The 27,773-nt window shown below is 42.2% G+C and overlaps 1 protein-coding gene across 1 annotated transcript in view; it reads left to right on the top strand.

Annotated features, from left to right (window-relative positions):
* Positions 1-9,508: 9,508 nt before the first annotated feature.
* Positions 9,509-27,773, top strand: part of klhl18 (kelch-like family member 18) — a 65,331-nt gene continuing 47,066 nt past the window's right edge. Inside the window, exons 1-4 of the mRNA XM_055867557.1 lie at positions 9,509-9,725; positions 13,500-13,630; positions 20,200-20,340; positions 27,350-27,548. Coding sequence (XP_055723532.1) covers positions 9,591-9,725; positions 13,500-13,630; positions 20,200-20,340; positions 27,350-27,548 — 606 coding nt within the window. The 5' untranslated portion in view covers positions 9,509-9,590. The remainder of the gene's footprint in view (positions 9,726-13,499; positions 13,631-20,199; positions 20,341-27,349; positions 27,549-27,773) is intronic.

Raw genomic sequence — 27,773 nt, 5'->3', positions numbered from 1 at the left:
ACTCATGACTGCATGGCCAGTCACGACTCCAACACCATTAAGTTTGCCGATGACACAACAGTGGTAGGCCTGATCACTGACAACGAAGAGACAGCCTACAGGGAGGTCAGAGACCTGACCGTGTGGTGCAAGGACAACAATCTCTCCCTCAACATGATCACGACAAAAGAGAAGATCGTGTGACTACAGGAAAAGGAGGACCGAGCACGCCCCCATTCTCATCGACAGGGCTGTAGTGGAGCAGGTTGAGAGCTCCAAGTTTCTTGGTGTCCACATCACCAACAAACTAACATGGTCAAAGCACACCAAGACAGTCGTGAAGAGGGCACGACAAAACCTATTCCCCCTCAGGAGACTGAAAAGATTTGGCATGGGTCCTCAGATCCTCAAAAGGTTTTACAGCTGCACCATCGAGAGCATCCTGACGGGTTGCATCACTGCCTGGTATGGCAATTGCTCGGCCTCCGACCACAAGGCACTACAGAGGGAATTGCGTACGGCCCAGTACATCACTGGGGCAAAACTTCCTGCCATCCAGGACCTCTATACCAGGCGGTGTCAGAGGAAGGTCCTAAAAATGGTCAGACTCCAGCCACCCGAGTCATATACTGTTCTCTCTGCTACCGCATTGCAAGCGGTATCGGAGCGCCAAGTCCAGGCCCAAGAGGCTTCTAAACAGTTTCTAACCCAAGCCATAAGACTCCTGAACATCTAATCAAATGGCCACCCTGACTATTTACATTGCCCCCACCCCTTTTTATACACTGCTGCTACTCTCTGTTATTGTCTATGCATAGTCACTTTAATAACTCTATCTACATGTACATATTACCTCAGCGCCCTCAACACCGGTGCACATTGACTCTGTACCGGTACCCCCTGTATATAGCCCCACTATTGTTATTTTACTGCTGCTATTTAATTATTTGTTATTCTTATCGCTTACTTTTTTTTAGGTATTTTCTTAAAACTGCATTGTTGGTTAAGGGCTTGTAAGTAAGCATTTCACTGTAAGGTCTACACCTTTTGTATTCGGCGTATGTGACAAATACAAATTGATTTGATATATGAAATATAGTCTACTGCACATTACACACAACAGAAAAACATAAAATTCCATAGATGTACCTAGCTATATGCTCTCTTTAGTAAATGAAACTAGCTCCAGTAGGCTGATATTTTTGAGTGGTAACTGTATTACTTTATCATATGGACTGAAATTACACACCTCATTCAAACCTGAAAAAAGCTGAGAGAACATGCAATTCTGTTTCAGCACATGCTGCCAACAAAGTTACAGGTATATGCTAGCGAATTTGATTTTAATATTGAAATATAATAGGGCCTTGTATAATTAGTAAGCTGATGCATACAGTATATAGGTCTACCTTTCATAAGTTCCACTAATGTTATTAGCCTACCTCCTCTATCTTTCTCTTGTTGATTAATGAGGGGTCACTACAGTTCCTGGTTCATCATTGTAAATAAGAATTTGTTCTTATGACTTACCTAGTTAAATAAAGGTTCAATATTTTGGGGGGAAATAAACATTAAAACAATTATGTGGTCTACAGCTTATCATGAGATACTCATCCTCAGGCGAGCAAAACTTCGAGACTTCCTTAGATGTCGTGCACCAGCTGTTGTTTACAAATATACATAGACCACCAACCCTTGTCTTACCAGAAGCTGCTGTACTATCCTGCGGGAAATGCGGAAAACCCGCCAGCTGTATGTTATTCATGTCGTTGTTCAGCCACAACTCGGGGAAACACAAGATATTACAGTTTTTAATGTCCCGTTGGTAGAATATACGTGATCGTAGTTCATCTAATTATTATCCAATGATTGTACGTTAGCTAATAGGACCGATGGTAAAGGCAGATTACCCGCTCGCCATCAGATCCTAACAAGGCACCCCGACCTACGTCCCCGATATCTCCATCTCTTTCTCCTACGAATGACGGGGATGAGGGCCTTGTCGGGTGTCTGAAGTAAATCCTTTGCGTCCGACTCGTTAACTTCTCTGGAATATGTGGGACGGTAGCGTCCCACGTGGCCAAAAGCCAGAAAAAATGTAGCGCGCCAAATTAAAATAATTACTATAAAAATCAATCTTTCATTCTTTCACACATGAAAGACACCAAATTAAAGCTACACATGTTGTGAATCCAGTCAACATACCTGATTTCAAAAAAGGATTTACGGCAAAAGCACACCAAACGATTATGTTAGCTCAGTACATAGCCACAGAAAAACACAGCCATTTTCCCAGCAAAAGATAGTAGTCACAAAAAGCAGAAATAGAGATATAATGAATCACTAACTTTTGATGATCTTCATCAGATGACACTCATAGGACATCATGTTACACAATACATTTATGTTTTGTTCGATAATGTGCATATTTATATCCACAAATCTCGGTTTACATTGGCGCCATGTTCAGAAATGCCTTCAAAAGATCCGGAGAAATTGCAGAGAGCCACGTCAAATAACAGAAATACTCATCATAAACTTTGATGAAAGATACATGTTTTACATATAATTAAAGATACATTTGTTCTTAATGCAACCGCTGTGTCAGATTTCAAAACAACTTTACATAAAAAGCACACCATGCAATAATCTGAGACGGCACTCAAACATAACAACCTTTCTCCGCCATGTTGGAGTCAACAGAAATACGAAATTACATCATAAATATTCCCTTACCTTTGATCATCTTCATCAGAATGCACTGCCAGGAATCCTAGTTCCACAATAAATCGTTGTTTTGTTCGATAATGTCCATTACTTATGTCTAAGTAGCTACTTTTGCTAGCATGTTTAGTGCATGCTTATGTCCAAACGCTCGCGCAAATGCTGGCGAACTCGGACGAAAACTTAAAAAAGTTATATAACAGGTCAAATACACTGGTCAAACTTTTGAATAGGCGATGAGTTGAACATTGACCAGTCTCAGAATTCTCACTTCCTGTTTTGATTTTTTATCCGGTTTTTGCCTGGCATATGAGCTCTGTTATACTCACAGACATCATTCAAACAGTTTTAGAAACTTCAGAGTGTTTTATATCCAATAGTAATAATAATATGCATATATTAGTATCTGGGACAGAGTAGGAGGCAGTTTACTATGGGCACGCAATTCATCCAAAAGTGAAAATGCTGCCCCCTATCATAAAGAAGTTAAAGAAAAAAATCTAATTCCATTCCGAGGTGAGTAATCGCTGTCCTGATATCTAGAACCTTTTTCCGGTCATAAGAGACGGAAAGGGTGTAATTTAAGGGTGGCTATTTGAAGAATCTCAAATCTCAAATATATTTTGATTTGTTTCTCTTTTTTGGTTACTACATGATTCCATATGTGTTAGTTCATAGTTTTGATGTCTTCACTATTATTCTACAATGTAGAAAATAGTAAGAATTCTGAAAAACTCTTGAATGAATAGGTGTTCTAAAACTTTTGACTGGTAGTGTAAATGCCAGACACGGACAAGAACCTGACACCCTCAGCACACAGGGGGACAAACACCTGCCTGGAGGTGACAGCATTCCCTCCCCCATATGCCCCCCTAGGCACAACTACGACAACATAACCAACAAAAACGGGTCACAACTCCTGCAGCTCTGTCGCACGCTGGGTATGTACAGTACATAGTCATTGGTAGACTTCGAGGGGACTCCTATGGTAGGTACACCTATAGAGTGGTTCTTCCTTTAAATGTTGCGGCGTACTGCAGCACAGCTTGTGGGGTGCCGCAGAATTCTATGGCACGTTATTTAAGTGTCAGCCATTGTTGCCAGAATGACACAATTTACCACAATCTACCACAAATGGTTGCGTCATAAGCTCCAAACTTTTAAAGGAAGAACCACTGTAGTTCATCTCTTGGCACAGCCTACTTTATCACTGACCTTGTCATGGAAATATTCAGTCTATAGTATTTCTCAAATTCCGGAGCCTGTGAGTTAAAATAGACTTTTATTACAGAGTAAGATAAGCCGAGTTGGATCATGAAAACAACTAACTTTCCAGCCTTGGCACACACTCTATATACAGGTTTCATCCTTACGTCACACACGTAGTGACTCCTCTTTATGTTAATGGTTCATCCCCTCTGGCATTTGGCCACTGTTATCCTTTTTGCCGTGCACTAATTTTAGTTTGGTTTCACATTAGGGCATGGAAACTTTAGAGCCATAGCAATGGTTCAAAAGTAAATAGACATGTCCACTCCCCAGGCAGGTGCATGTCTAATGGTGTCTAATGACCCAGACGCACATATAGAGTGCACTTATTCTTTTGACTACTCTGAAATGAACACACGTGTTCTGGAAAATTCCCAATAGGCATAACCAACCATAGCAACAGTAAATATTAGGACATAGCACTGGTACAGAATTAAACAGTCATGTCCATTTCCCAGACAGGTGCATGTCTGATGGTGTCTAATGACCCAGACACACATATAGAGTGCACTCATCCTGCTAACTCCTCTGAAATGTATAATGGGCACATATGTACTGGAACATTTCCAGTAGTATCTGCCAGAATAGGTATGTCATCAGGAGCAACAGGCATGTCACTCCTCCTTATCCCTGGACTCTGGATATTCAGGAGAGAGTGTATGTTGGCTATTGGGAGTTGCACCTTGGTCCTCTTCTCTTTCCGTTTCCTCCGGGATCCAGCCTGGTGTATCAGTATCCTCTGCTTCCTCATGGCTCGATGGTCGCTCACCGATCTCCTCCAGAACTCTGGTAAAGTGGTTTAGATGGTACCACGTAGTGCTTCCTTTCACCTGGACGGCTGTTGGTGTTGCTAGGACCACTTCGTAGGGACCCTCTCGCCTTAGCTCGTTCCACTTCCTCCGGAACACTCGGATGTAGACCTGGTCCCCTGGGATCACCGGACATGGAACCTCTGGTTCAGGTTTATGCCTTCTTTCCGTGAGGTTTTTAAACTCAGAGACTAACGGCGTCTGTTCTATGATTACACCATACACAATCTTATTTCCATCTCTCATCACACCTCCACTTTCTCCTTCTGGTTCCTAAGAGAGTGATAGCATAAGACTTGGAAAGCAATGAAAAACACAAAACATAACAGTATTAACAATCTGGTAAGCTATGCAAATGATATATGCATGAAAACCAAAGTCTGAGACCATGACAATTCCCACTCTACATTTACATTTACATTTAAGTCATTTAGCAGACGCTCTTATCCAGAGCGACTTACAAATTGGTGCATTCACCTTATGATATCCAGTGGAACAACCACTTTACAATAGTGCATATAACTCTTTTAAGGGGGGGGGTTAGAAGGATTACTTTATCCTATCCTAGGTATTCCTTAAAGAGGTGGGGTTTCAGGTGTCTCCGGAAGGTGGTGATTGACTCCGCTGACCTGGCGTCGTGAGGGAGTTTGTTCCACCATTGGGGTGCCAGAGCAGCGAACAGTTTTGACTGGGCTGAGCGGGAACTGTACTTCCTCAGAGGTAGGGAGGCGAGCAGGCCAGAGGTGGATGAACGCAGTGCCCTTGTTTGGGTGTAGGGCCTGATCAGAGCCTGAAGGTACGGAGGTGCCGTTCCCCTCACAGCTCCGTAGGCAAGCACCATGGTCTTGTAGCGGATGCGAGCTTCAACTGGAAGCCAGTGGAGAGAGCAGAGGAGCGGGGTGACGTGAGAGAACTTGGGAAAGTTGAACACCAGACGGGCTGCGGCGTTCTGGATGAGTTGTAGGGGTTTAATGGCACAGGCAGGGAGCCCAGCCAACAGCGAGTTGCAGTAATCCAGACGGGAGATGACAAGTGCCTGGATTAGGACCTGCGCCGCTTCCTGCGTGAGGCAGGGTCGTACTCTGCGAATGTTGTAGAGCGTGAACCTACAGGAACGGGTCACCGCCTTGATGTTAGTTGAGAACGACAGGGTGTTGTCCAGGATCACGCCAAGGTTCTTAGCACTCTGGGAGGAGGACACAATGGAGTTGTCAACCGTGATGGCGAGATCATGGAACGGGCAGTCCTTCCCCGGGAGGAAGAGCAGCTCCGTCTTGCCGAGGTTCAGCTTGAGGTGGTGATCCGTCATCCACACTGATATGTCTGCCAGACATGCAGAGATGCGATTCACCACCTGGTTATCAGAGGGGGGAAAGGAGAAGATTAATTGTGTGTCGTCTGCATAGCAATGATAGGAGAGACCATGTGAGGATATGACAGAGCCAAGTGACTTGGTGTATAGCGAGAATAGGAGAGGGCCTAGAACAGAGCCCTGGGGGACACCAGTGGTGAGAGCACGTGGTGCGGAGACAGATTCTCGCCACGCCACCTGGTAGGAGCGACCTGTCAGGTAGGACGCAATCCAAGCGTGGGCCGCGCCGGAGATGCCCAGCTCGGAGAGGGTGGAGAGGAGGATCTGATGGTTCACAGTATCAAAGGCAGCCGATAGGTCTAGAAGGATGAGAGCAGAGGAGAGAGAGTTAGCTTTAGCAGTGCGGAGCGCCTCCGTGACACAGAGAAGAGCAGTCTCAGTTGAATGACTAGTCTTGAAACCTGACTGATTTGGATCAAGAAGGTCATTCTGAGAGAGATAGCAGGAGAGCTGGCCAAGGACGGCACGTTCAAGAGTTTTGGAGAGAAAAGAAAGAAGGGATACTGGTCTGTAGTTGTTGACATCGGAGGGATCGAGTGTAGGTTTTTTCAGAAGGGGTGCAACTCTCGCTCTCTTGAAGACGGAAGGGACTCTCTCTTCACCTGACTCTATGCCTCCAGGATACTTTTCTGCTGGCCCTAAAAAGCCTCCTCATGCTTTCGCACAGTCTTCCCCTTTCCGGCCCCAGGTTCCAAGGTGTTCCCAAGCCATGTCATTTTCACTTTGTTCCCGATCTCCTTCATTGCCACTTGATAGGCACATCACCTGATAGGCAAGTGCATATCCCTAATCAATGCTACATCCTCTTGAGGTAACTCAGCACTGTATATGCTCTCACATCGATGCCTTCAAAATGTTGTTTAGAGTACAATTACCCCAACAGCAATTCTCTTTCATGTGATGCATTAACCAATAAAACAGCTAACCCAACTATGATGTGAAAGTAGCTCCTAGATGCAACCCATCTGCATGTATCTACAGTGTAATCTAGTCTCTCTCTCTCTTTAGCTCTGCTTCCTCTGTCATGGTGTCTTCAAGCTCATCCATTATGCACCTAGACCTTACTTTTATTGAGAACTATGCACTCACCGAGGAGAGACATGACGATCTTTACCGCTGCAGGTGCTGCAAGGAGTATTGTGTGTGGACCAGACCAACGCTGTCCCAACACCTCCCGCCTGGTGTATCTTGATGTACACTCAATCTCCAGAATTCAGCCCATGCCCTTGGTTATCTCTGGCTCCTTATGTGCTGCTTTCACCTGAGGACATAGACTGTCCTCTTATGGCAAGATCACTAATTTGTGATATTAAAATAACAGCCCTATGTAAACATTCTACAACGGCACAAGGCGAGACCCAGATGCAGACAAGGGAGGCAGATAGTTTGAGTCTTTGATAGTTATTACATCCAAAAGAGGTAGGCAAGAGAATGGTCGTGGACAGGCAAAAGGTCAAAACCAGTTCAGAGTCCAGGAGGTGCAGTGTGGCAGCTTAGGAACTGCAATCTGGGAGGAATTATTTTGAATATCCCATAGGCTTGCATTGAAATGACCTAAAAAAAAAAAAACAATTCCGGATGGATTCTCCGTGGGTTTTCGCCTGCCATATCAGTTCTGTTATATTCACAGACATTATTTTAACAGTGTTAGAAACTTCAGAGTGTTTTCTATCCAATGCTACCAATTATATGCATATCCTAGCTTCTGGGCCTGAGTAACAGGCAGTTTACTTTGGGCACGTCAGTCATCAGAACTTCCAAATACTGCCCCCTTGCCTTAAGAAGTTTTTAAACTCAGAAAGCCCTCTACAATCTCAACCATACTCCACCTCTCTTTTCGCTAATGTTTATGTTACCAGGTGACTTTTTAATTAGACTTCTAGTCAAAACAAACCTAATTCTACTTTTCACAGGGAAGCCACATGAATTACTCGTATCTCTTCCTCCCTTACGTCAATTCAATAAATATATTTTAGAATAAAACAAAATAAAGGCTCACGAGTTTAAAACTACTAAGGTTTTCTTGAGTCGCATGGTTCTCGAAACCCCCAAATATGTTATCTTGTTTAGCCGGTTGTACTTTACCATAGCTATACTTCCTTGTGACCCTGCTCTACCACATAGTTTACATATTGTATCAACACAGAGCCCCCAAATCTAAACCCTTTAGCGATTGTTTGAATGCGGCGTGACATAAAGTTAAACTATTTTTAAACATAATTTATGCTCTCGCCCATATATACTGCCCATTTGAATATGTTACCTAATATCCACTGTCCTTGATTCTCACAAGGATTATTCAACCCCAAAATCCGCTAAGAAACAGGATTGGTCCATTTCCCAGAAGGCAGTCAAGCACCCAAGCTAACTGGCTAAAGTTGGCTAGCTAATTTAGCTAACACTACTTCCAGATATAAACAAGATAATATATGTCTATGATTGATTGATTAATATAACTCGCAAGCATAGTGAATATTAGTTTGGAGAAAGGATTGTTTGCTGGTAAAATTGTGAAGTGTTGTCACTGCAATTTTTACATATCTGCAAAAGTTATCTCTGTGTCCCCCTACTCTACAGTTATAATACATGTTTACTGCTAATGAGAGTTTACGCAGTTCCAACATATTCCAAAGGATGGCAGCCTAAAATCCCAATCCTACTATATTGCACTAACCAGAACATTATTTCATGCAACACATTAATTTGTGGTCTAGGCTGCCATCCTTTGGATTATTTTGGAACTGCACAGTGCTCACGGCATGACAAGATCACATTAGTTAGCAGTAATGTGACCAATATCAACAGAAGGCTCTTTATTGTCAATCAAATATTGTAAAGGGTTTATGAAAACTTTGAAACAAAATAACGATAAAAAAATACTTTACCAACAATTTTTGGTTTGGAAAATTAACATCTAGTTAAGCATTTGCAATTTGTACTTGCTAATAGATTTGTATAAATGTTATTATAACAGCAGTTATACAATTACCTAACACCATATTCTATGGGTTTACTGACCACAATCTACTGAGTATTTCCTGGTAGAATAGTTCTCTCTACAACCCAATATGTATCCCATGTACAGTCTATTACAGTGTATTGCATTTGGGCTGAACGTTTGCTAGATTGAATCCCTGAGCAGACAAGGTAAAAATCTGTCGATCTGCCCTTAATGCAGTTAACCCCCAACAATTTAAACGGCCCCCTGCACCTCTCAGATTCAGAGGGGTTTGGGTTAAATGCAGAAGACACATTTCAGTTGAATGAAATTCAAGGCTTTTATGTTGAAGGTTTCCTTATTACCATACAATTTCACGTCATAATTTGCGTTGCTGGCAGAATACTAGTGGATTGTAGATTATTCAGACTACGGTGTCTCGAGTCGGTCAGTTCCCATTGTTAGGCGTTTTCAAAATTCGTAATTTCCCTTTTCCTCAATGACGATGGGTGATATGATATATGAAGAACTGGAGGATTTGATGCATTTTTCAGTCCACGATTTACCAGGTCGTGGATATGCTGTTATGGAGGAGATCAGAAGGCAAGGGAAACTCTGCGATGTCACCCTGAAGGTATGTGTGGAGTTAGCCTAGTAGCTAGCCAAGCGCACTACAGTAACTTACTTTGAGAAAATAGCTAGCCGGCTAACTAGCTATCTTGCTAGCAATAGAATTGAGGCAAGCTAACTAGCTGCAGAGCCTTCTATTTGTAAATATAAAGCTCTAGCCTAAGTAAATTATTGGCTAAACAGCATATCTAGCTAGTGTAGCTACTGACTGTAAGGCATTATATGAATGTAGAAGTCGCGGTTATCGTGCCAAATAAGTAACGTTAGTTATCTAACACATTTAGCCCTTCCCTTTCAATTGTCAAGGTAGTTTTATCCACGATTTGGCCGCCCAACTTGCTAGTAGACTCACCCTACGTCCGGAAGAACCAATAAAAGCTTTAGCCAGAGGGAGTTTTACTTCGTTAGTTATTAGGTTGTAGAGAGAACTACTGTTAGCACCGACTGAAGTCTACTCTAACGTTAACGTTACTGCCAATGCTGCAAGTAAAACATTTTTTTTGCTGTGATGGCGAAGCAGCACACTAACGTTAACGTTAATTGGGTGTACGGGTTACCTAAAACGTAAAGGTCATCTTTAGTACTAACATCATCTTGACTGTTTGTTTTTTGGGAAACTCACCGCTGGTGTCTAGCTAGCTATAGTAATGGCCTCTCAGGCAAGACTTAGTCAACTGGTTACTAACGTATACAATACACAGCCCTGCTGAATTAGAAAAGTATAACGTAGCTAGTCCAGTATGCCTTGCTTTGAGACAAATATGGACTACTGACCATTGTTATCTCAGATTGCGGCATTCTTGAATCAAATTAACACGACTAGCCAGCCATTGCCCTTATCTTCACAAACCTCGAGCCGACTGTCAATTGTCCTAAAATCTGTGGCGTTAACACCTGCAGCATCAACTAAAAGTTCACATTGCATGTGGTCAGTGGGACCTTCGTCGGGGAACATGGAAACAGGAGTTATATGTTCGCTCTTCAGGCCCTCCCACGTGATGCACCTGCTCTATTAATAAGCACCATCATTATGATAAGCTGCAGTGTACTGTCCTGTAGCCTACGTATCTACTGGGCCAGATTCTGAAGCCCTTGGGAATTTCATCTTTGTCTGTAATGCATCACCTCCAGCGAGCCTTCACTCTGGCTTCCATTAGTGCACTTTCTCTTTAACACGACCTGCACCGCATGCCCTATATGAAGGCGACTTCATGCCTTGACGTTGGTATTGGTTAGGCCTAACAGTCAGTGCACCCACCTCATGCAAGATGTCTCTTTTGATTTTATAGTTTTCCATATAAATTAAACACATTTCTCAAATAAGTAGCCTAATGAACAGTGGTGGAAAAAATACCCAATTGTCATACTTGAGTAAAAGTATATATACACCTTAATACAAAGTTACTAAAGTAAAAGTCACCCAGTAAAATACTACTTAAGTAAATGTCAAAGTATTTGGTTCTAAATATACTTAAGTATCAAAAGTGAATGTAATTGCTAAAATTGAGTAAAAGTGTAAATCATTTCAAATTCCTTGTATTAACCAAAGCAGGCGGCACCATTTTCTTGTTTTTAAAATGTATGGATAGCCAGAGGCACACTCCAACACTCAGACATCATTTACAAAAGGTGCATTTGTGTTTAGTGAGTCCGCCAGATCAGAGGCAGAAGGGATAACCATGTGTTGTCTTGATAAGTGTGCGAATTGGACCATTTTCCTGTCCTGCTAAGCATTCACAATGTAACGAGTACTTTTAGGTGTCATGTAAAATGTATGGAGTAAAAAGTACCCTATTTCCTTTAAGAATGTAGTGAAGTAAAAGTTGAAAAATATAAATAGTACAGATACCACAAAAAAATACTTAAGTAGTACTTTAAAGTATTTTTACTTAAGTACTTCACACCACGGCTACTGAATACAATAGGCTATAGTCTTATGTTGGTGTTGCCAAGGGGAAAGCAATGGTTAAAGGTGACATTAAGTTCTGATTACAGTTGAAGTCGGAAGTTTACATACACCTTAGCCAAATACATTTAAACTCAGTTTTTCACAATTCCTGACATTTAATCCGAGTAAAAATTCCCTGTTTTAGGTCAGTTAGGGTCACCACTTTATTTTAAGAAATGAAGATGTCTGAATAAAAGTAGAGTGATTTATTTCAGCTTTTATTTATTTATTCACATTCCCAGTGGGTCAGAAGTTTACATACACTCAATTAGTATTTGGTAGCATTGCCTTTTTAAAATGTTTAACCTGGGTCAAATGTTTTGGGTAGCCTTCCACAAGCTTCCCACAATAAGTTTGTGTAACTGAGTCAGATTTGTAGGCCTCCTTGCTCGCACACGCTGTTTCAGTTCTGCCAACACATTTTCTATGGGATTGAGGTCAGGGCTTTGTGATGGCCATTCCAATACCTTGACTTTGTTGTCCTTAAGCCATTTTGTCACAACTTTGGAAGTATGCTTGGGGTCATTGTCCATTTGGAAGACCCATTTGCGACCAAGCTTTAACTTCCTGACTGATGGTCTTGAGATGTTGCTTCAATATATCCACATAATTTTCCTACCTCATGATAACATCTATTTTGTGAAGTGCCCCAGTCCCTCCTGCAGCAAAGTACAACATGATGCCCCACAACATGATGCTGCCACCCCCGTCCTTCACGGTTGGGATGGTGTTCTTCAGCTTCAAGCGTCCGCCTTTTTCCTCCAAACATAACAATGGTCATTATGGCCAAACAGTTCTATTTTTGTTTCATCAGACCAGAGGACATTTCTCCAAAAAGTATGATCTTTGTCCCCATGTGCAGTTGCAAACCTTAGTCTGGCTTTTTAATGGTGGTTTTGGAGCAGTGGCTTCTTCCTTGCTGAGCGGTCTTTCAGGTTATGTCAATATAGCACTCGTTTTACTGTGGATATAGATACTTTTGTACCTGTTTCCTCCAGCATCTATCTTCACATGGTCCTTTGCTGTTGTTCTGGGATTGATTTGCACTTTTCGCACCAAGGTATGTTCATCTCCAGTAGACAGAACACGCCGCCTTCCTGAGCAGTATGACAGCTGCGTGGTCCCATGGTGTTTATACTTGCGTACTATTGTTTGTACAGATGAACGTGGTACCTTCAGGCGTTTGGAAGTTGCTCCCAAGGATGAACCAGACTTGTGGAGGTCTACAATTGCATTTTTTAGGTCTTGGCTGATTTCTTTTGATTTTCCCATGATGTCAAGCAAAGAGGCACTGAGTTTGAAGGTAGGCCTTGAAATACATCCACAGATACACCTCCAATTGACTCAAAGGATGTCAATTAGCCTATCAGAAGCTTCTAAAGCCATGACATAATTTTCTGGAATTTTCCAAGCTGTTTTAAGGCACAGTCAACTTAGTGTATGTAAACTTCTGACCAACTGGAATTGTTATACAGTTAATTATAAGTGAAATAATCTGTCTGTTAACAATTGTTGGAAAAATTACTTGTCATCCACAAAGTAGATGTCCTAACCGACTTGCCAAAACTATAGTTTGTCAACAAGAAATTTGTGGAGTGGTTGAAAAACGAGTTTTAATGACTCCAACGTAAGTGTATGTAAACTTCTGACTTCAACTGTATTACAATTCTGTCAAATGAATGCACTTGAGGTGGGCTTGATTTAACTTGAAGTATGCACCCTTTTGATGCTATTCCATTTGTTCCAGTCTGCCGTATGGAACATGTATTTGACAGGCTATATATTTGACCCATGTCTGGACTAAATCACTTGCTTGTATCGCCCTTACAGGTTGGAGACCACAAGTTCAGCGCCCACAGGATTGTTCTGGCTGCCTCCATCCCTTACTTCCATGCCATGTTTACGAATGACATGGTAGAGTGCAAGCAAGATGAGATTGTAATGCAAGGGATGGACCCTAGGTAAGGCCCCTGTAGCCTACTCACTCAGCAGCACTGAGAGTGGAGGCTGTTAAAGCAGCAAAGGGGAAACATCTCCATATTAATGCCCATTTGAAATGAGATGTTTGAAGCGCAGGTGTATTGGCTGGACCAGAAACAACCCATCACCCTAGCCAATATTAATAATTTTACACATTTAAAATCAGTTACAACGTTATTATCGCCTTTTTGAAAATATATCGCTGCAGTCGTGCACACAGGATGTTTCAAGTCATTTAAGTGCGTTATTCTGACCATTCACAAATTCTCTGCTGAACTGTCAAGCTGATCACCTAACAATGCAAACCATGTTCCAAAAATGTTCAACAAAGTAGGCTAAGTGCTTTTTATGTAAAATTGACCTTTTTTTAAAGATGCACTATGCAGAAATCGCTCTGCCATTTCATGGTTGCAAAAATTCTAATAGTTCACCTAATTTCAGTCTGTGACCAAACAAGCTAGTATAATGTAGAGAATCATTGCACAATCTAAACCGCTGTGAAATATTGTATTTTCAGCTGTTTGAAGCTGGTGTACAAAACCAAAAGTAAAAGACGCAAAACTAAAAGGAAGAACTGGACGCATAGAAATAGCACACATAGAACATATCTACCACTTTTTAAACTTGCTTTCAATGAGAATGACAGATCTGTATCTTGAAATTTCTATGTGAATTTGGCCGGGTCACCCAAAAAGTTACATATTGCAGCTTTAAGTTGATTCCCTCCTTGAAGCACCTGCAACCCAATGCATGCATACCTGTATGAAACAAGAAATAAAATCAAATTTTATTTTATTTGTCACCTGTGCCGAGTACAACAGGTGTAGACCTTACTGTGAAATGCTTACTTACAAGCCCTTAACCAACAATGCAGTTCAAGAAATAGAGTTAAGAAAATATTTACTAAATCAAATAAAAACTAACACAATAAAATAACGAGGATATATACAGGGGGTACCGGTACCGAGTCAATGTGTCGGGGTACAGGTTAATCAAGGTCATTTGAAAAGTGACTATGCATAGATAATATACAGCGAGTAGCAGCAGTGTAAAAACAATGGGGGACGGGGGGTTCAATGTAAATAGTCCGTGTGGCCATTTGATTAGTTTAGTTGTTCAGCACTCTTATTGATTGGGGGTAGAAGCTGTTAAGGAGCCTTTTGGTCCTAGACTTGGTGCTCTGGTATTGCTTGCTGTGCAGTAGCAGAGAGAACAGTCAATGACTTGGGCGACTGGAGTCTTTGACAATTTTTAGGTCTTGGATGTCAGGAATCTTGGCCCCAGTGATGTACTGAGCCGTACGCACTACCCTCGGAATTGCCTTCCGGTCAGATGCCGAGCAGTTGCCATACCAGGCGGTAATGCAACCGGTCAGGATGCTCTCGATGGTGCAGCTATAGAACTTCGGGGAACCCATGCCAAATCTTTTCAGTTTCCTGAGGGGGAATAGGCTTTGTAGTGCCTTCACAACTGTCTTGGTGTGTTTGGACCATGATAGGTTGTTGGCGATGTGGACATCAAGGAATTTAACTGTCGACCCGCTCCAGCTGTGTTGATGTTAATGGGGGCCTGTTCGGTCCTCCTTTTCCTATAGTCCACGATCATTTCCTTTGTCTTGCTCACATTGAAAGAGATGTTGTTGTCCTGGCAACACACTGCCAGGTCTCTGACCTCCTCCCTATAGGCTGTCTCATCATTGTCGGTGATCAGGCCTACCATTGTTGTGTCGTCAGCTAGAGTTGTGCTTGGTCAAGCAGTCGTAGGTGAACAGGGAGTGCAGGAGGGGACTAAGCACGCACCCCTGAGGGGCCCCAGTGTTGAGGATCAGCGTAGCAGATGTGTTGTTGCCTACCCTTACCACCAGGATCTAGTTGCAGATGGAGGTGTTTAGTCCCTGGGTCCTTAGTGCACCACAAGGCTCATCACTAAGCTATGTTGTTGTAGTCAATGAATAGCATTCTCACTTAGGTGTTCCTTTTGTCCAGGTTGAAAAGGGTAGTGTGGAGTGCGAGTGTGTCATCTGTGGTCTGCGGTATGCGAATTGGAGTGGGTCTAGGGTTTCTGGCATGATGGTGTTGTGACCCATGACCAGCATTTCAAAGCACTTCATGGCTACCGACATGAGTGCTTTGGGGCGGTAATCATTTAGGCAGGTTACCTTCTCTATCTTGGGCAAAGGGACTATGGTGGTCTGCTTGAAACATGGAGGTATTACAGACTCGGCCAGGGAGAGGTTGAAAATGTCAGTGAAGACACATGCCAGTTGGTCCGTGCACGCTTTGAGTACACGTCCTGGTAATCCGTCTGGCCCTGCAGCTTTGTGAATGTTGACCTGTTTAAAGGTCTTGCTCACATTGGTTATGGAGACCGAGATCACCCAGTCGTGCGGAACAGCTTGTGCTCTCATGCATGCTTCAGTGTTGCTTGCCTCAGAGAGAATAAAAGGGAATTAGCTCGTCCGGTAGGCTCGCGTCACTGGGCAGCTCGTGGCTGGGTTTCCCTTTTGTAGTCCGTAATAGTTTTCAAGCCCAGCCACATCCGACAAGGGTCAGAGCCGTTGTATTAGGATTCAATCTTAGTCCTGTATTGATGCTTTGCCTGTTTGAGGGTTTGTCTGAGGACATAGCGGGATTTCTTATAGGCGTCCGCATTCGTGTCCCGCTCCTTGAAAGCCGAAACTCTAGCCTTTAGCTCGGTGCGGATCTTGTCTGTAATCCATGGCTTCTGGTTGGGGTATGTACGTACAGTCACTGTTGGGACGTCGATGCATTTATTGATGAAGCCGGTGACTGAGGGGGTATACTCCTCAATGCCATCGGATGAATCCCGGAACATATCCCAGTCTGTGCTAGCAAAACAGTCCTGTAGCTTAGCGTTCACATCATCTGACCACTTCTGTATTGAGTGAGTCACTGGTACTTCCTGCTTTAGTTTTCGCTTGTAAGCAGCAATCAGGAGGATATAATTATGGTCAGATTTGCCAAATGGAGGGCGAGGGATAGCTTTGTATGTGTCTCTGTGTGGAGTAAAGGTGGTCTAGAGTTTTTTTTTTTCTCTCTCTCTGGTTGCACATGTAACATGCTGGTAGAAATTAGGTCAAACAGATTTGGTTGCCTGCATTAAAGTCCCCGGCCACTAGGAGTGCAGCTTCTGGATCAACATGCTCTTGTTTGCTTATGGCCGTATACAGCTCGTTGAGTGCGGTCTTGAATCCTACTACACCAGGTCTGACACTCGTCGTATGTGGCTGGGCTTGAAAACTATTGCGGACTGTGGTGGTAAATAGACAGCTACGATGTGAACTCTCTTGGTAGATAGTTTGGTCTACAGCTTATCATGAGGTATTCTATCTTAGGCGGACAATACCTCGAGACTTCTTTAATATTAGACCTCACGCACCAGCAGTTATTGACAAATGGACCCATCGTCTTACCAGACTTAGCTGCTCTGTTGTGCCGAAAAACAGAGAAGCCAGCCAGCTCTATATTATCCGTGTCGTTATTCAGCCAAGTCTCGGTGGAACATAAGATATTACTGTTTTTAATGTCCCGTTGGTAGGATAGTCTTAATTGTCCAGTTTGTTTTCCAATGATTGCACGTTGGCCAATAAACAGAGGGTAGTGGTGGTTTACTCACTCTCTGACGAATTCTCACAAATCGTGATAGCCGCTAGCTGATAAATGTACTGAGTCAGAGCAAATGTAGCTAGATGTACAGCCTAATACCAGTGATGGTGTAGGCCTAAATCAGCATGTTGTTTGTGCAACAGTATCTTCTAAATCAAAGAGGAATAGGTGAAGCATGAATATGTTGGCTACATGAAAAAACATTGAATGTAGCCAAACATTGTAGGGTCCCCTAGGAAACAATGAGCAACACTTTGGTACCTACCCTGTCACAATAACTCATCCTTGGCATTTTAATTAGTTGTCATGTCAACTATTTGATTTATTAATTAAATGGCCTACGGACTATTACTTTACATACCCCCCCATTTGTTTTGTACACTGCTGCTACTCGCTGTTATTATATATGCATAGTCACTTCACCCCTACCTACATGTACAAATGACCTCAACTAACCCCGCTCACTGACTCGGTACCAGTACCCCCTGTATATAGCCTTGTTATTTAGTTTTATTTTTTACTTTAGTTTATTTGGTTAATATTTTCTTATCTCTTCTTTAGGGCTGCACATTTTGGAGAATATTCAGAGGTGGAAACTTTCCGTGGGAATATTTAGGAATTAACGGAAATGTATATAAATTAATATTAATACCATTTAAATGTCGATGTTTTTTGCATTGGATATATTTACAATATCATATGGAGACAAACATAAACCTTTTACCTTATCATAAGTAGACATAATTGCAAATGATTAAAACCTTCCAATAGAAATTTAAAAATCTATTTAGTTACGAATTTAACATCTCTAGGGTATGTGGGACGGTAGCGTCTCACCTCGTCAACAGCCAGTGAAACTGCAGAGCACCAAATTCAAAACAACAGTAATGCCATAATTAAAATTCCTCAAACATACATGTATTTTACACCATTTTAAAGATACACTTGTTGTAAATCCAGCCACAGTGTCCGATTTCAAAAAGGCTTTACGACCAAAGCAAACCAAACAATTAAGTTAGGTCAGAGCCAAGTCACAGAAAAACACAGCCATTTCTCCAGCCAAAAAGAGGAGTCACAAAAAGCAGTAATATAGATCAAATGAATCACTAACCTTTGATCTTCATCAGATGACACTCATAGGACTTCATGTTACACAATACATGTGTGTTTTGTTCGGTAAAGTTCATATTTATATCCAAAAATCTGAGTTTACATTGGCGCGTTATGTTCAGTAGTCCCAAAACATCCGGTGATTTTGCAGAGAGCCACATCAATTTACAGAAATAGTCATCATAAATGTTGATGAAAATGCAAGTGTTATACATGGAATTTTAGATGCACTTCTCCTTAATGCAACCGCTGTGTCAGATTTTTTTTTTAAACTATACGGAAAATGCAAACCATGCAATAATCTGAGTACGGCGCTCAGACGACAAATCAACCCAAAAAGATATCCACCATGTTGGAGTCAACAGAAGTCAGAAATAGCATTATAAATATTCACTTACCTTTGATGATCTTCATCAGAATGCACTCCCAGGAATCCCAGTTCCACAATAAATGTTTGTTTTGTTCGATAATGTCCATTTATGTCCAAATTCCTCCTTGTTGTTTGCGCGTTTAGTACACAATCTAAACTCACGACGCACGTACAAGTCCAGCGGGAAGTACGGACGAAAAGTCCCAAAAGTTCCGTTACAGTCCGTAGAAACATGTCAAACGATGTATAGAACCAATCTTTCGGATGTTTTTAACATAAATCTTCAGTGTTCCAACCGGAGAATTCCTTTGTCTTCAGAAATGCGATGGAACGCAGCTAACTCTCACATGAACGCGCATAGTCAGCGCATGGTTTGCTCCTGGCACTCTGAGAAAGACCTTACTCAACCTCCTCTCACTGCGTTGCATCTTTGGCAACCAAACCAATAGAACGAACGACCAGCCGACTTTGGAAGCAACCCTTGATTTGTGTCGGGACTGTTTCTTGTGGAAGGAAGAAATTGTATTAATGAACTGTTGTATAAAAGTGATAATGCCCTCAAAGCTGCTGTTTGGAGGATATATTGGCATGGTTTGTCGGCCCTCGACATCGTCTCGGGCCTAACAACACCCGTGCCAATATATCCTCCAAACACCGGCTTCTGGCATTATCACTTCATTATTTTATGGCTGCTTGTGACACCTACATAAGTGTCAACCCACATTTATTCAAATTCGTTTTTCCCTGCCAAGAAATGTCCTTTCGTTTTGAAAGTTTGTTTCTTAAATCCTTTTTTTGTTGTAATGAAATCTTCATGTTTTTCCCATCCATATTTGAAATAACTTGTTGAAATTACACTTTGACACTGCCATAAAGCACTATGACCATCCTGTCACTTCACTTGGACCTAGAAAATACACTTTATGACACTGTCACAAAGTATTATGACCACGTATGCCAGATAGGCCTATCACATACAACCCTTATATCAGTCAAAAAGAGGGTGTCTTGTCCTGCTCCTGAAATCTGCTGCTGCGTTCAGCCCAGTCATCAGAACATTGGAGTAGGGGCATGTCTGACATCAATGTGTGTGCAATTATAATAATGTATGAAGATTATATATAATATTAACATACTGTTGACACGCAAGCTATGGTGTAATGGAATGTGTGGCCTTGTGTGGTCGGTTTTGGCATTCTAATATAGGTATCATAACCAGCCATAAATTAACGCAATATATGTCACAAGTCTAAATATGTCAAGACAATGTTATGACCATATTATAACAGCTAATGACAAGTTATGTCAGCTGTTATGACATGGTTATGCCAGTGTCAAGTAAAGTGTTACCAAAGTAACTAATCGGTGGGGGGGGTGTGTTTCTGTACTGGGCCATAGTGCTGCTCCCTTACATCAGGTGTCCTTTCTTTTTCCCCCTTGGCAGTGCACTTGAAGCTTTGATCAATTTTGCGTATAATGGCCATGTGGCCATCGACCAGCAGAACGTCCAGTCCCTGCTGATTGGAGCCAGCTTTTTGCAGCTGCAGAATGTCAAGGATGCCTGCTGCTCCTTCCTCCAGGAAAGGTGTGTTCTCATCTCACACACACATTTAATTGATCCTTGAAAAATGTAAATGCATGTGCCATGTGTTGGCTGATTTTTATATCGATTGATCAAGAGAGAACCTTGTTTAACCTTTTTTCCTCCCTCACTTCACGTTTGGGCTGCTCAAACCACTGAGGCATTTAAAGCAGGCCTTAAGACTCACCTCTATCAGCTGGTCTACCCTTCCTTTTATATTTGATTGTTGCGTTTTGTAATATATATATATAAAACACTAAAGATTCTAAGCTGTGGGGGGGATTTCCTCCCTCCTATAATTTTTGCGGCAGTTTTTGGGCTCAAAGGAAGTACATCGTCCTCTTACGTCTGATTGGCCACTTCATACTCTGCTGTGTTTTGTATTTTTGTTTACTGTTTACCGGCCATATTCAACGGGTGTTGAGCGTTTGTAACTAAATCAGTTATTCTGTGCTCTGGCACACTCAGACGAGAGTGTTCTGAAATCGGAGTAGATGGCCAGACTGAATTTACGTTACGAACGCACTCGAAGTGGTTACTTGCATAGTGGAGTCTTGTGTTAAGACATGTACGTAAGTAGCTAGCTAACAATGACCCATACCCCCATGACGTTACTACCCTGTATGAATCTGCAGGTAGCTAACCAACCAGGTATATCTCTAATAGTTTTATATCAATGAGATGGGCACATGTAGTTGTTACAGAATCTAATATATACACTGGAAGTCTGAAGTTTACATACACTTAGGTTGGAGTCATTAAAACTCGTTTTTCAACCACTCCACACATGTTAACAAACTATAGTTTTGGATGGTCGGTTAGGACATCTAGCAAGTCATTTTTACAACAATTGTTTACAGACAGATTAGTTCACTTATAATTCACTATCACAATTCCAGTGGCTCAGAAGTGTACATACACTAAGTTGACTATGCCTTTAAACAGCTTGGAAAATTCCAGAAAATTATGTCATGGCTTTAGAAGCTTCTGATAAGCTAATGTACGTCATTTGAGTCAATTGGAGGTGTACCTGTGGATGTATTTCAAGGCCTACCTTCAAACTCAGTGCCTCTTTGCTTGACATCATGGGAAAATCAAAATAAATCAGCCAAGACCTCAGAAAAAAAAATGTAGACCTCCACAAGTCTGGTTCATCCTTGGGAGCAATTTCCAAAAGCCTGAAGGTACCACGTTCATCTGTACAAACACCATGGGACCATGCAGCTGTCATACCGCTCAGAAAGGAGACACGTTCTGTCTCCTAGAGATGAACGTACTTTGGTGCGAAAAGTGCAAATCAATCCCAGAACAACAGCAAAGGACCTGGTGAAGATGCTGGAGGAAACGGGTACAAAAGTATCTATACCCACAGTAAAATGAGGCCTATTTCGAAAAACACCAGTCTCAACGTCAACAGTGAAGAGGCGACTCCGGGATGCTGGCCTTCTAGGCAGAGTTGCAAAGAAAAAGCCATATCTCAGACTGGCCAATAAAAAGAAAAGATGGTCGAAAGAACAGACACTGGACAGAGGAACTCTGCCTAGAAGGCCAGCATCCCGGAGTCGCCTCTTCACTGTTGACGTTGAGACTGGTGTTTTGCGGGTACTATTTAATGAAGCTGCCAATTGAGGACTTTTGAGGCGTCTGATCAATTTGGTGTTATTTTAATGGACCAAAAATTCTCTTTCAAAACAATGACATTTCTAATTCACCCCAAACTTTTGAACAGTAGTGTATATGTACAAAATGACCAAGTAGGAGGCCTGAAAGGCAGGAAAAATGACATTCATGTACAAAATGGTCTGATATCAAACTCTTGGTTCAGATCTTTAGGAGACATGGTGCATAAACGGTGAATCCAATAAAGTTCTCTTAATAAAAGATGATCAGGATCTTACCTCCTCCTAGGAGTCTTAACATGTTCGATATCGTTGTATCTCAGAGAGCTAATGTTGTGACGAGCCTCCAAGAAATGTGCAGCCACAGGGTTTCTCTGGTCAAGAATCCTGATATTACTCTTGTTCTGCTATCCTTTTTTTCAGAGCTCGTTTAGTTTTTCCTACATAGCATAGACCACAAATACACTTGATCAGATATATACTTTTTTTGTTGTGTAACACGTAAAGAATACCATCAGGCTCATGCCCAATCTTTTCAACCTCTTGAGGGGGAAGAGGTGTTGTCATGCCCTCTTCACGACTGTGTTGGTTTGTGTGAACCATGATAGATCCTTAGTGATGTGGACATCAAGGAACTTGAAGCTCTCAACCCATTCCACTACAGCCCCGCCAATGGGAATGGAGGCGTGCTCGGCCCTCCGATTCCTGTAGTCCACGATCAGCTCCTTTGTCTTGATCACTTTGAGGGAGAGGTTGTTGTTCTGGCACTACACTACCAGGTCTCTGACGTCCTCCCTATAGCCTGTCTCATTGTCGTCGCTGATCAGGCCTACCATCGTTTTGTCATCTGCAAACGTAATGATAGTGTAGGATTTATGGGTGAACAGGGAGTACAGGAGGGGATTCAGCACGCAACCCTGAGGGGCCCGTGTTTTGATGGTCAGCGTGGCGGATGTGTTGCCTACACTCGTGGCGGCCCATCAGGAAGTCCAGGATCCAGTTGCAGAGAGAGGTGTTCAGTCCCAGAGTCCTTAGCTTAGTTATGAGCTTGGGGGCACTATGGTGTTGAATGCTGAGCTGTAGTCAATGAACAGCATTCTCACATAGGTGTTCCTCTTGTCCAGGTGGAAAAGGGAATTGTGAAGTGCAGTATATGTTACTGCTTGAAACATGTAGGTATTACAGACTGGGTCAAAGAGAGGTTGAAAATGTCAGTGAAGATACTTGCCAGCTCATCTGGTAGGCTCACTTCACTGGGCAGGTTGCGGCTGTGATTACCTTTTGTAATCCGTGATAGTTTGCAAACTCTGCCACATCTAACGAGCGTCGGAGCCAGTGTAGTAGGATTTGATCTTTGTCCTGTATTGACTCTTTGCTTGTTTTATGGTTCGTCGGAGGGCATAGCGGGATTTCTTATAACAGTCCGGATTAGTGTCCCACACGTTTAAATTTTAATAATAAAATATATATATTTTATTTAAACATGCACCATACATTGAAACTGAATCTGGAAAGCTAACCTTTGTCAAGGTTTTAAATGGACTATATAATTGGTTTCTCTCTTTTCATTGTCAGTATCCTTTTTCAGCATTATAACATCCATAATATCTTAGCTTCAGAAGCTTATGCATTCACCACATGTTGTGTGCTTGTTCTGGGATGTAGGCTATTCTTCAGACTTTCTTTTTCAAGATATCAACAATTGCTTCAGTATATGTTCTAGCTAAGATACTATTGGAAAAAAATATGCTGAAATGCATTTCTCATACATGACAGCATTTTATTTTTAGATGGAAAGATGAAAAGCGTGCTTATCATCAATCTCTTAATAGTCCTGAAGTGTCTTTTCCATTTGAAAGCCCCTGACTGACCCCACTGACTTCATCCAGTGTCCAGAAAAGTGGATTGGCAGTAAAGGCACATGTCATTTGCATATTTTCTAACAATACTTAAGACAAACTGTAATACAAAAAATATTGTATTTGTGTCTAAATTCAACTCGTAAATGTATTTATTTATATATATTTATTTGTATATATAAACTCAGCAAAAAAAGAAAAACCCTGTCTTTAAAAGATCATTCGTAAAAATCCAAAACTTCACAGTTCTTCATTGTAAAGGATTTAAACACTGTTTCCCATGCTTGTTCAATGAACCATAAACAATTAATGAACATGCACCTGTGGAACGGTTGTTAAGACGTAAAACAGCTTACAAACGTAAAACAGCTTACAAACGGTAGGCAATTAAGGTCACATGAAAACTTAGGACACTAAAGAGGCCTTTCTACTGACTCTGAAAAACACAAAAAGAAAGCTGCCAAGGGTCCTTGCTCATCTGCGTGAACGTGCCTTATGCATGATGCAAGGAGGCATGAGGACTGCACATGTGGCTTGGGCAATAGATTGCAATGTCCGTACTGTGAGACGCCTAAGACAGCGCTACAGGGAGACAGGTCGGACAGCTGATCGTCCTCACAGTGGCAGACCACGTGTAACAACACCTGCGAAGGATCGGTCCATCCGAACATCACACCTACGGGACAGGTACAGGATGGCAACAACAGCTGCCCGAGTTTCACCAGGAACGCACAATCCCTCCGTCAGTGCTCAGACTGTCCGCAATAGGCTGAGAGAGGCTGGACTGAGGGCTTGTAGGCCTGTTGTAAGGAAGGTCCTCACCAGACATCACCGGCAACAATGTCGCCTATGGGCACAAACCCACCTTCGCTGGACCAGACAGGACTGGCAGAAAGTGCTCTTCACTGACGAGTCGCGGTTTTGTTTCACCAGGGGTGGTGGTCGGATTTGCGTTTATCGTTGAAGGAATGAGCATTACACCGAGGCCTGTACTCTGGAGCGGGATCGATTTGGAGGTGGAGGGTCCGTTGTGGTCTGGGGCGGTGTCACAGCATCCTCAGACTGAGCTTGTTGTTACTGCAGGCAATCTCAACGCTGTGCGTTACAGGGAAGACATCCTCCTCCCTCATGTGGTACCCTTCTTGCAAGCTCATCCTGACATGACCCTCCAGCATGACAATGCCACCAGCCATACTGCTCGTTCTGTGCGTGATTTCCTGCAAGCCAGGAATGTCAGTGTTCTTCCATGGCCAGCAAAGAGTCCGGATCTCAAGGGTGAGGGCAAGGGCAAATCTGGTACAGTCCATGAGGAGATGCACTGCAGTACTTAATGCAGCTGGTGGCCACACCAGATACTGACTTACTTTTGATGTTGACCCCCCCCCCCCCCTTTTTTCAGGGACACATTATTCAATTTCTGTAAGTCACATGTCTGTGGAACTTTTGCTGAAAATAAACGCAAATGACAGTGAGTTGATGTTTCTTTTTTTTGCTGAGTTCATATAAGAGAAGGGGAAAAAAGGACCTATTAGGATGTGGGGCCTGGCAATTTTACCTCAAAGTTTTGGGGGTACTGAGCAAATTTTAGATCTTGTGAGCGGAAACTTGAATATTGAGAATTTTGTGCACATTCCAGCGCGCGTTTACAGTAAACATTGAGGCTGTACTCTTACAGTTTTAGACAGTAGTCAATAGGCTATTGTGGCTATTTTAGCCTAATTTAACCCCTCTGCCTATTGGCTTTTTGCATATTTGAGCCTGTCTCAAAATACAACACTGCCCCTTTTAATTAAGACAATTAAGTGGCACAGCGGTCTAAGGCACTGTATCTCAATGCTAGATGTGTCACTACATACCCTGGTTCGATTCCAGGCTGTATCACAACCGGCCGTGATTGGGATTCCCATAGTGCGGCGCACAGTTGGCCCAGCGACGTTCGGTTTAGAGTTTGGCCGGGGTTAGGCCGTCATTATAAATAATAATTCGTTTTTAACTGATTTGCCTAGTTAAATAAATATTTCTACCTGACTGGCTTTTCAAAGACGGCTTGAAATGTAGCCTACACATTTCGTGCTCTTGTAGGAAGCAATAACTCCCCATTGCTTACCTATACTTATAACTGGGCTGCTAACTAGCAAAGATGATCAACAATGTGCTCACGCGTGGATCTGAACTGATCTGAAAAGCGCAGATATGTTGATTCGATCCCAGAAAAAACATTGCTCTATATAGTGCCATCTAATGGGGTGAACTCGGTGAATTTCAATCTCTTGCATCTCTGCGCGACATGGCATTTCTTCTGCGCTGCAGTCCTGGAGTAGGGGCGCGGCCACGCACGTACCCACGCGGTTTAGAGGGAACATTGGTGCCTGGCCTTGGGGTACTCTTCAGGTTACCTGTAATTATGCAACCCTAAGGAACTATGCCATCTGCTGACATTCCAAATGACAACATGTGTTATGATAGATTTTGATCAAGAAATCTTTAAGAGTTGATTGTCTATTTCAGACTCTGTAACATCCATAATGGAGGGTGTACCATCCATAAGTTGTTTTTCCTCTCTAACGTAATAATGAAAATTACAATTTTCAAAATTATCGTATTTGTGTTTCCTTCCACATGGCCATCCATGTTTTGACTTACAAACTCAGACTTTTGCCAATATATTCACTCTCCCCAAAAATCTTGTCCATGTCATGTAACATCCATGTCATGTAACATCCATAACCCCAAGCACACATCAAAATCCACAAAGAAATGTACTATTTGACCACAAAATCAACATTTTGCAATGGCCATCAGTCTCCGGACTTGAACCCCATTGAAAACTTGTGGTTTGAATTAGAGGGCAGTCCATAAGGGCAAATCTGAAGGATCTCAAGGATCTGTAAAGATTCTGTATAGGGGTCCTTCCCAATGTGTTCTCAAATCTCATAAGACATTTTAGAGAAAGGCTCAGTGCCGTTATCCTCACGAGGGGAGGTTGCCAGGGGATTGAAAATAGGAGTGCCAAAAAATACTTATATATATATACAATAATATACTGAATATATATGAATATATATATATCAACATATCTGCTGTTATATTTTCATTATTACTTTATTTCTCATTTTGGATCATTTTTGTAATAAAAACATTTTCAAATGTAATAAATAATTATGTCCAAAGAGGGGCAGTGCCGTACTCGGCAGCACCACCTTGTTTAAAATTCCTGGGGAGAACACTATTACTAGCAGCACCCAACCCTTGTGGGTGGTAAGTCATTGACAATTTAATCATTTCATTCCTCATTTCTGCAAATCAAAAATTTGTTTTCTGTTCAGCTTTTGTCTCTTTCTATGCCAATAATATTCTCCACACTGGAGCATTTATAAAACTCCCAAAAGTCCTTGGCACTATAACAAAATCATTTTTCTATGTTGCACACTTAGGGTGACACCTTGCGTGAGCAAAATAACCATGACATTTAAAAGTAACTGAAAGTTGCGAATAACAAATTTTTACTTTTTCTCTCTCTCTCTTTCACCTCAGACTTCACCCTAAGAACTGTCTGGGCGTGCGACAGTTTGCAGAGACCATGATGTGCACGACACTGTACGACGTGGCCAACAGTTTTGTCCACCAGCACTTTGTGGAGGTGTCCGTGTCTGAGGAGTTCCTCAGTCTCAGGCCAGAGGAAGTACTGGAGCTGGTGGGTTGTGACGAACTCAACATCAAAGCGGAGGAGCAGGTCTGTGGCTTTTATTGTCGTTAGGGGTTCAAGCAGTGAAACATGGTTAAGCTATACCAAGGGACTCGGTATGCAAATTTGGAAAGCTCAAACTCCGCACCCTGTTTGAGATAGTCACACATTTGTTCAAATCCATTCAATTTAAATAGTTTGTAAAATAATTTCTCCAACGTCTTACGAACATTTGCCATGATGGATTTTCCATCATTTTGACTTGTGAGCAAC

This window comes from Salvelinus fontinalis, chromosome 17 (assembly GCF_029448725.1).
Source record: "Salvelinus fontinalis isolate EN_2023a chromosome 17, ASM2944872v1, whole genome shotgun sequence".
Classification (NCBI taxonomy): Eukaryota; Metazoa; Chordata; class Actinopteri; order Salmoniformes; family Salmonidae; genus Salvelinus; species Salvelinus fontinalis.
The sequence above is the reverse complement of the archived record's forward strand: the minus strand, read 5'-3'. Positions and strand labels throughout refer to the sequence as shown.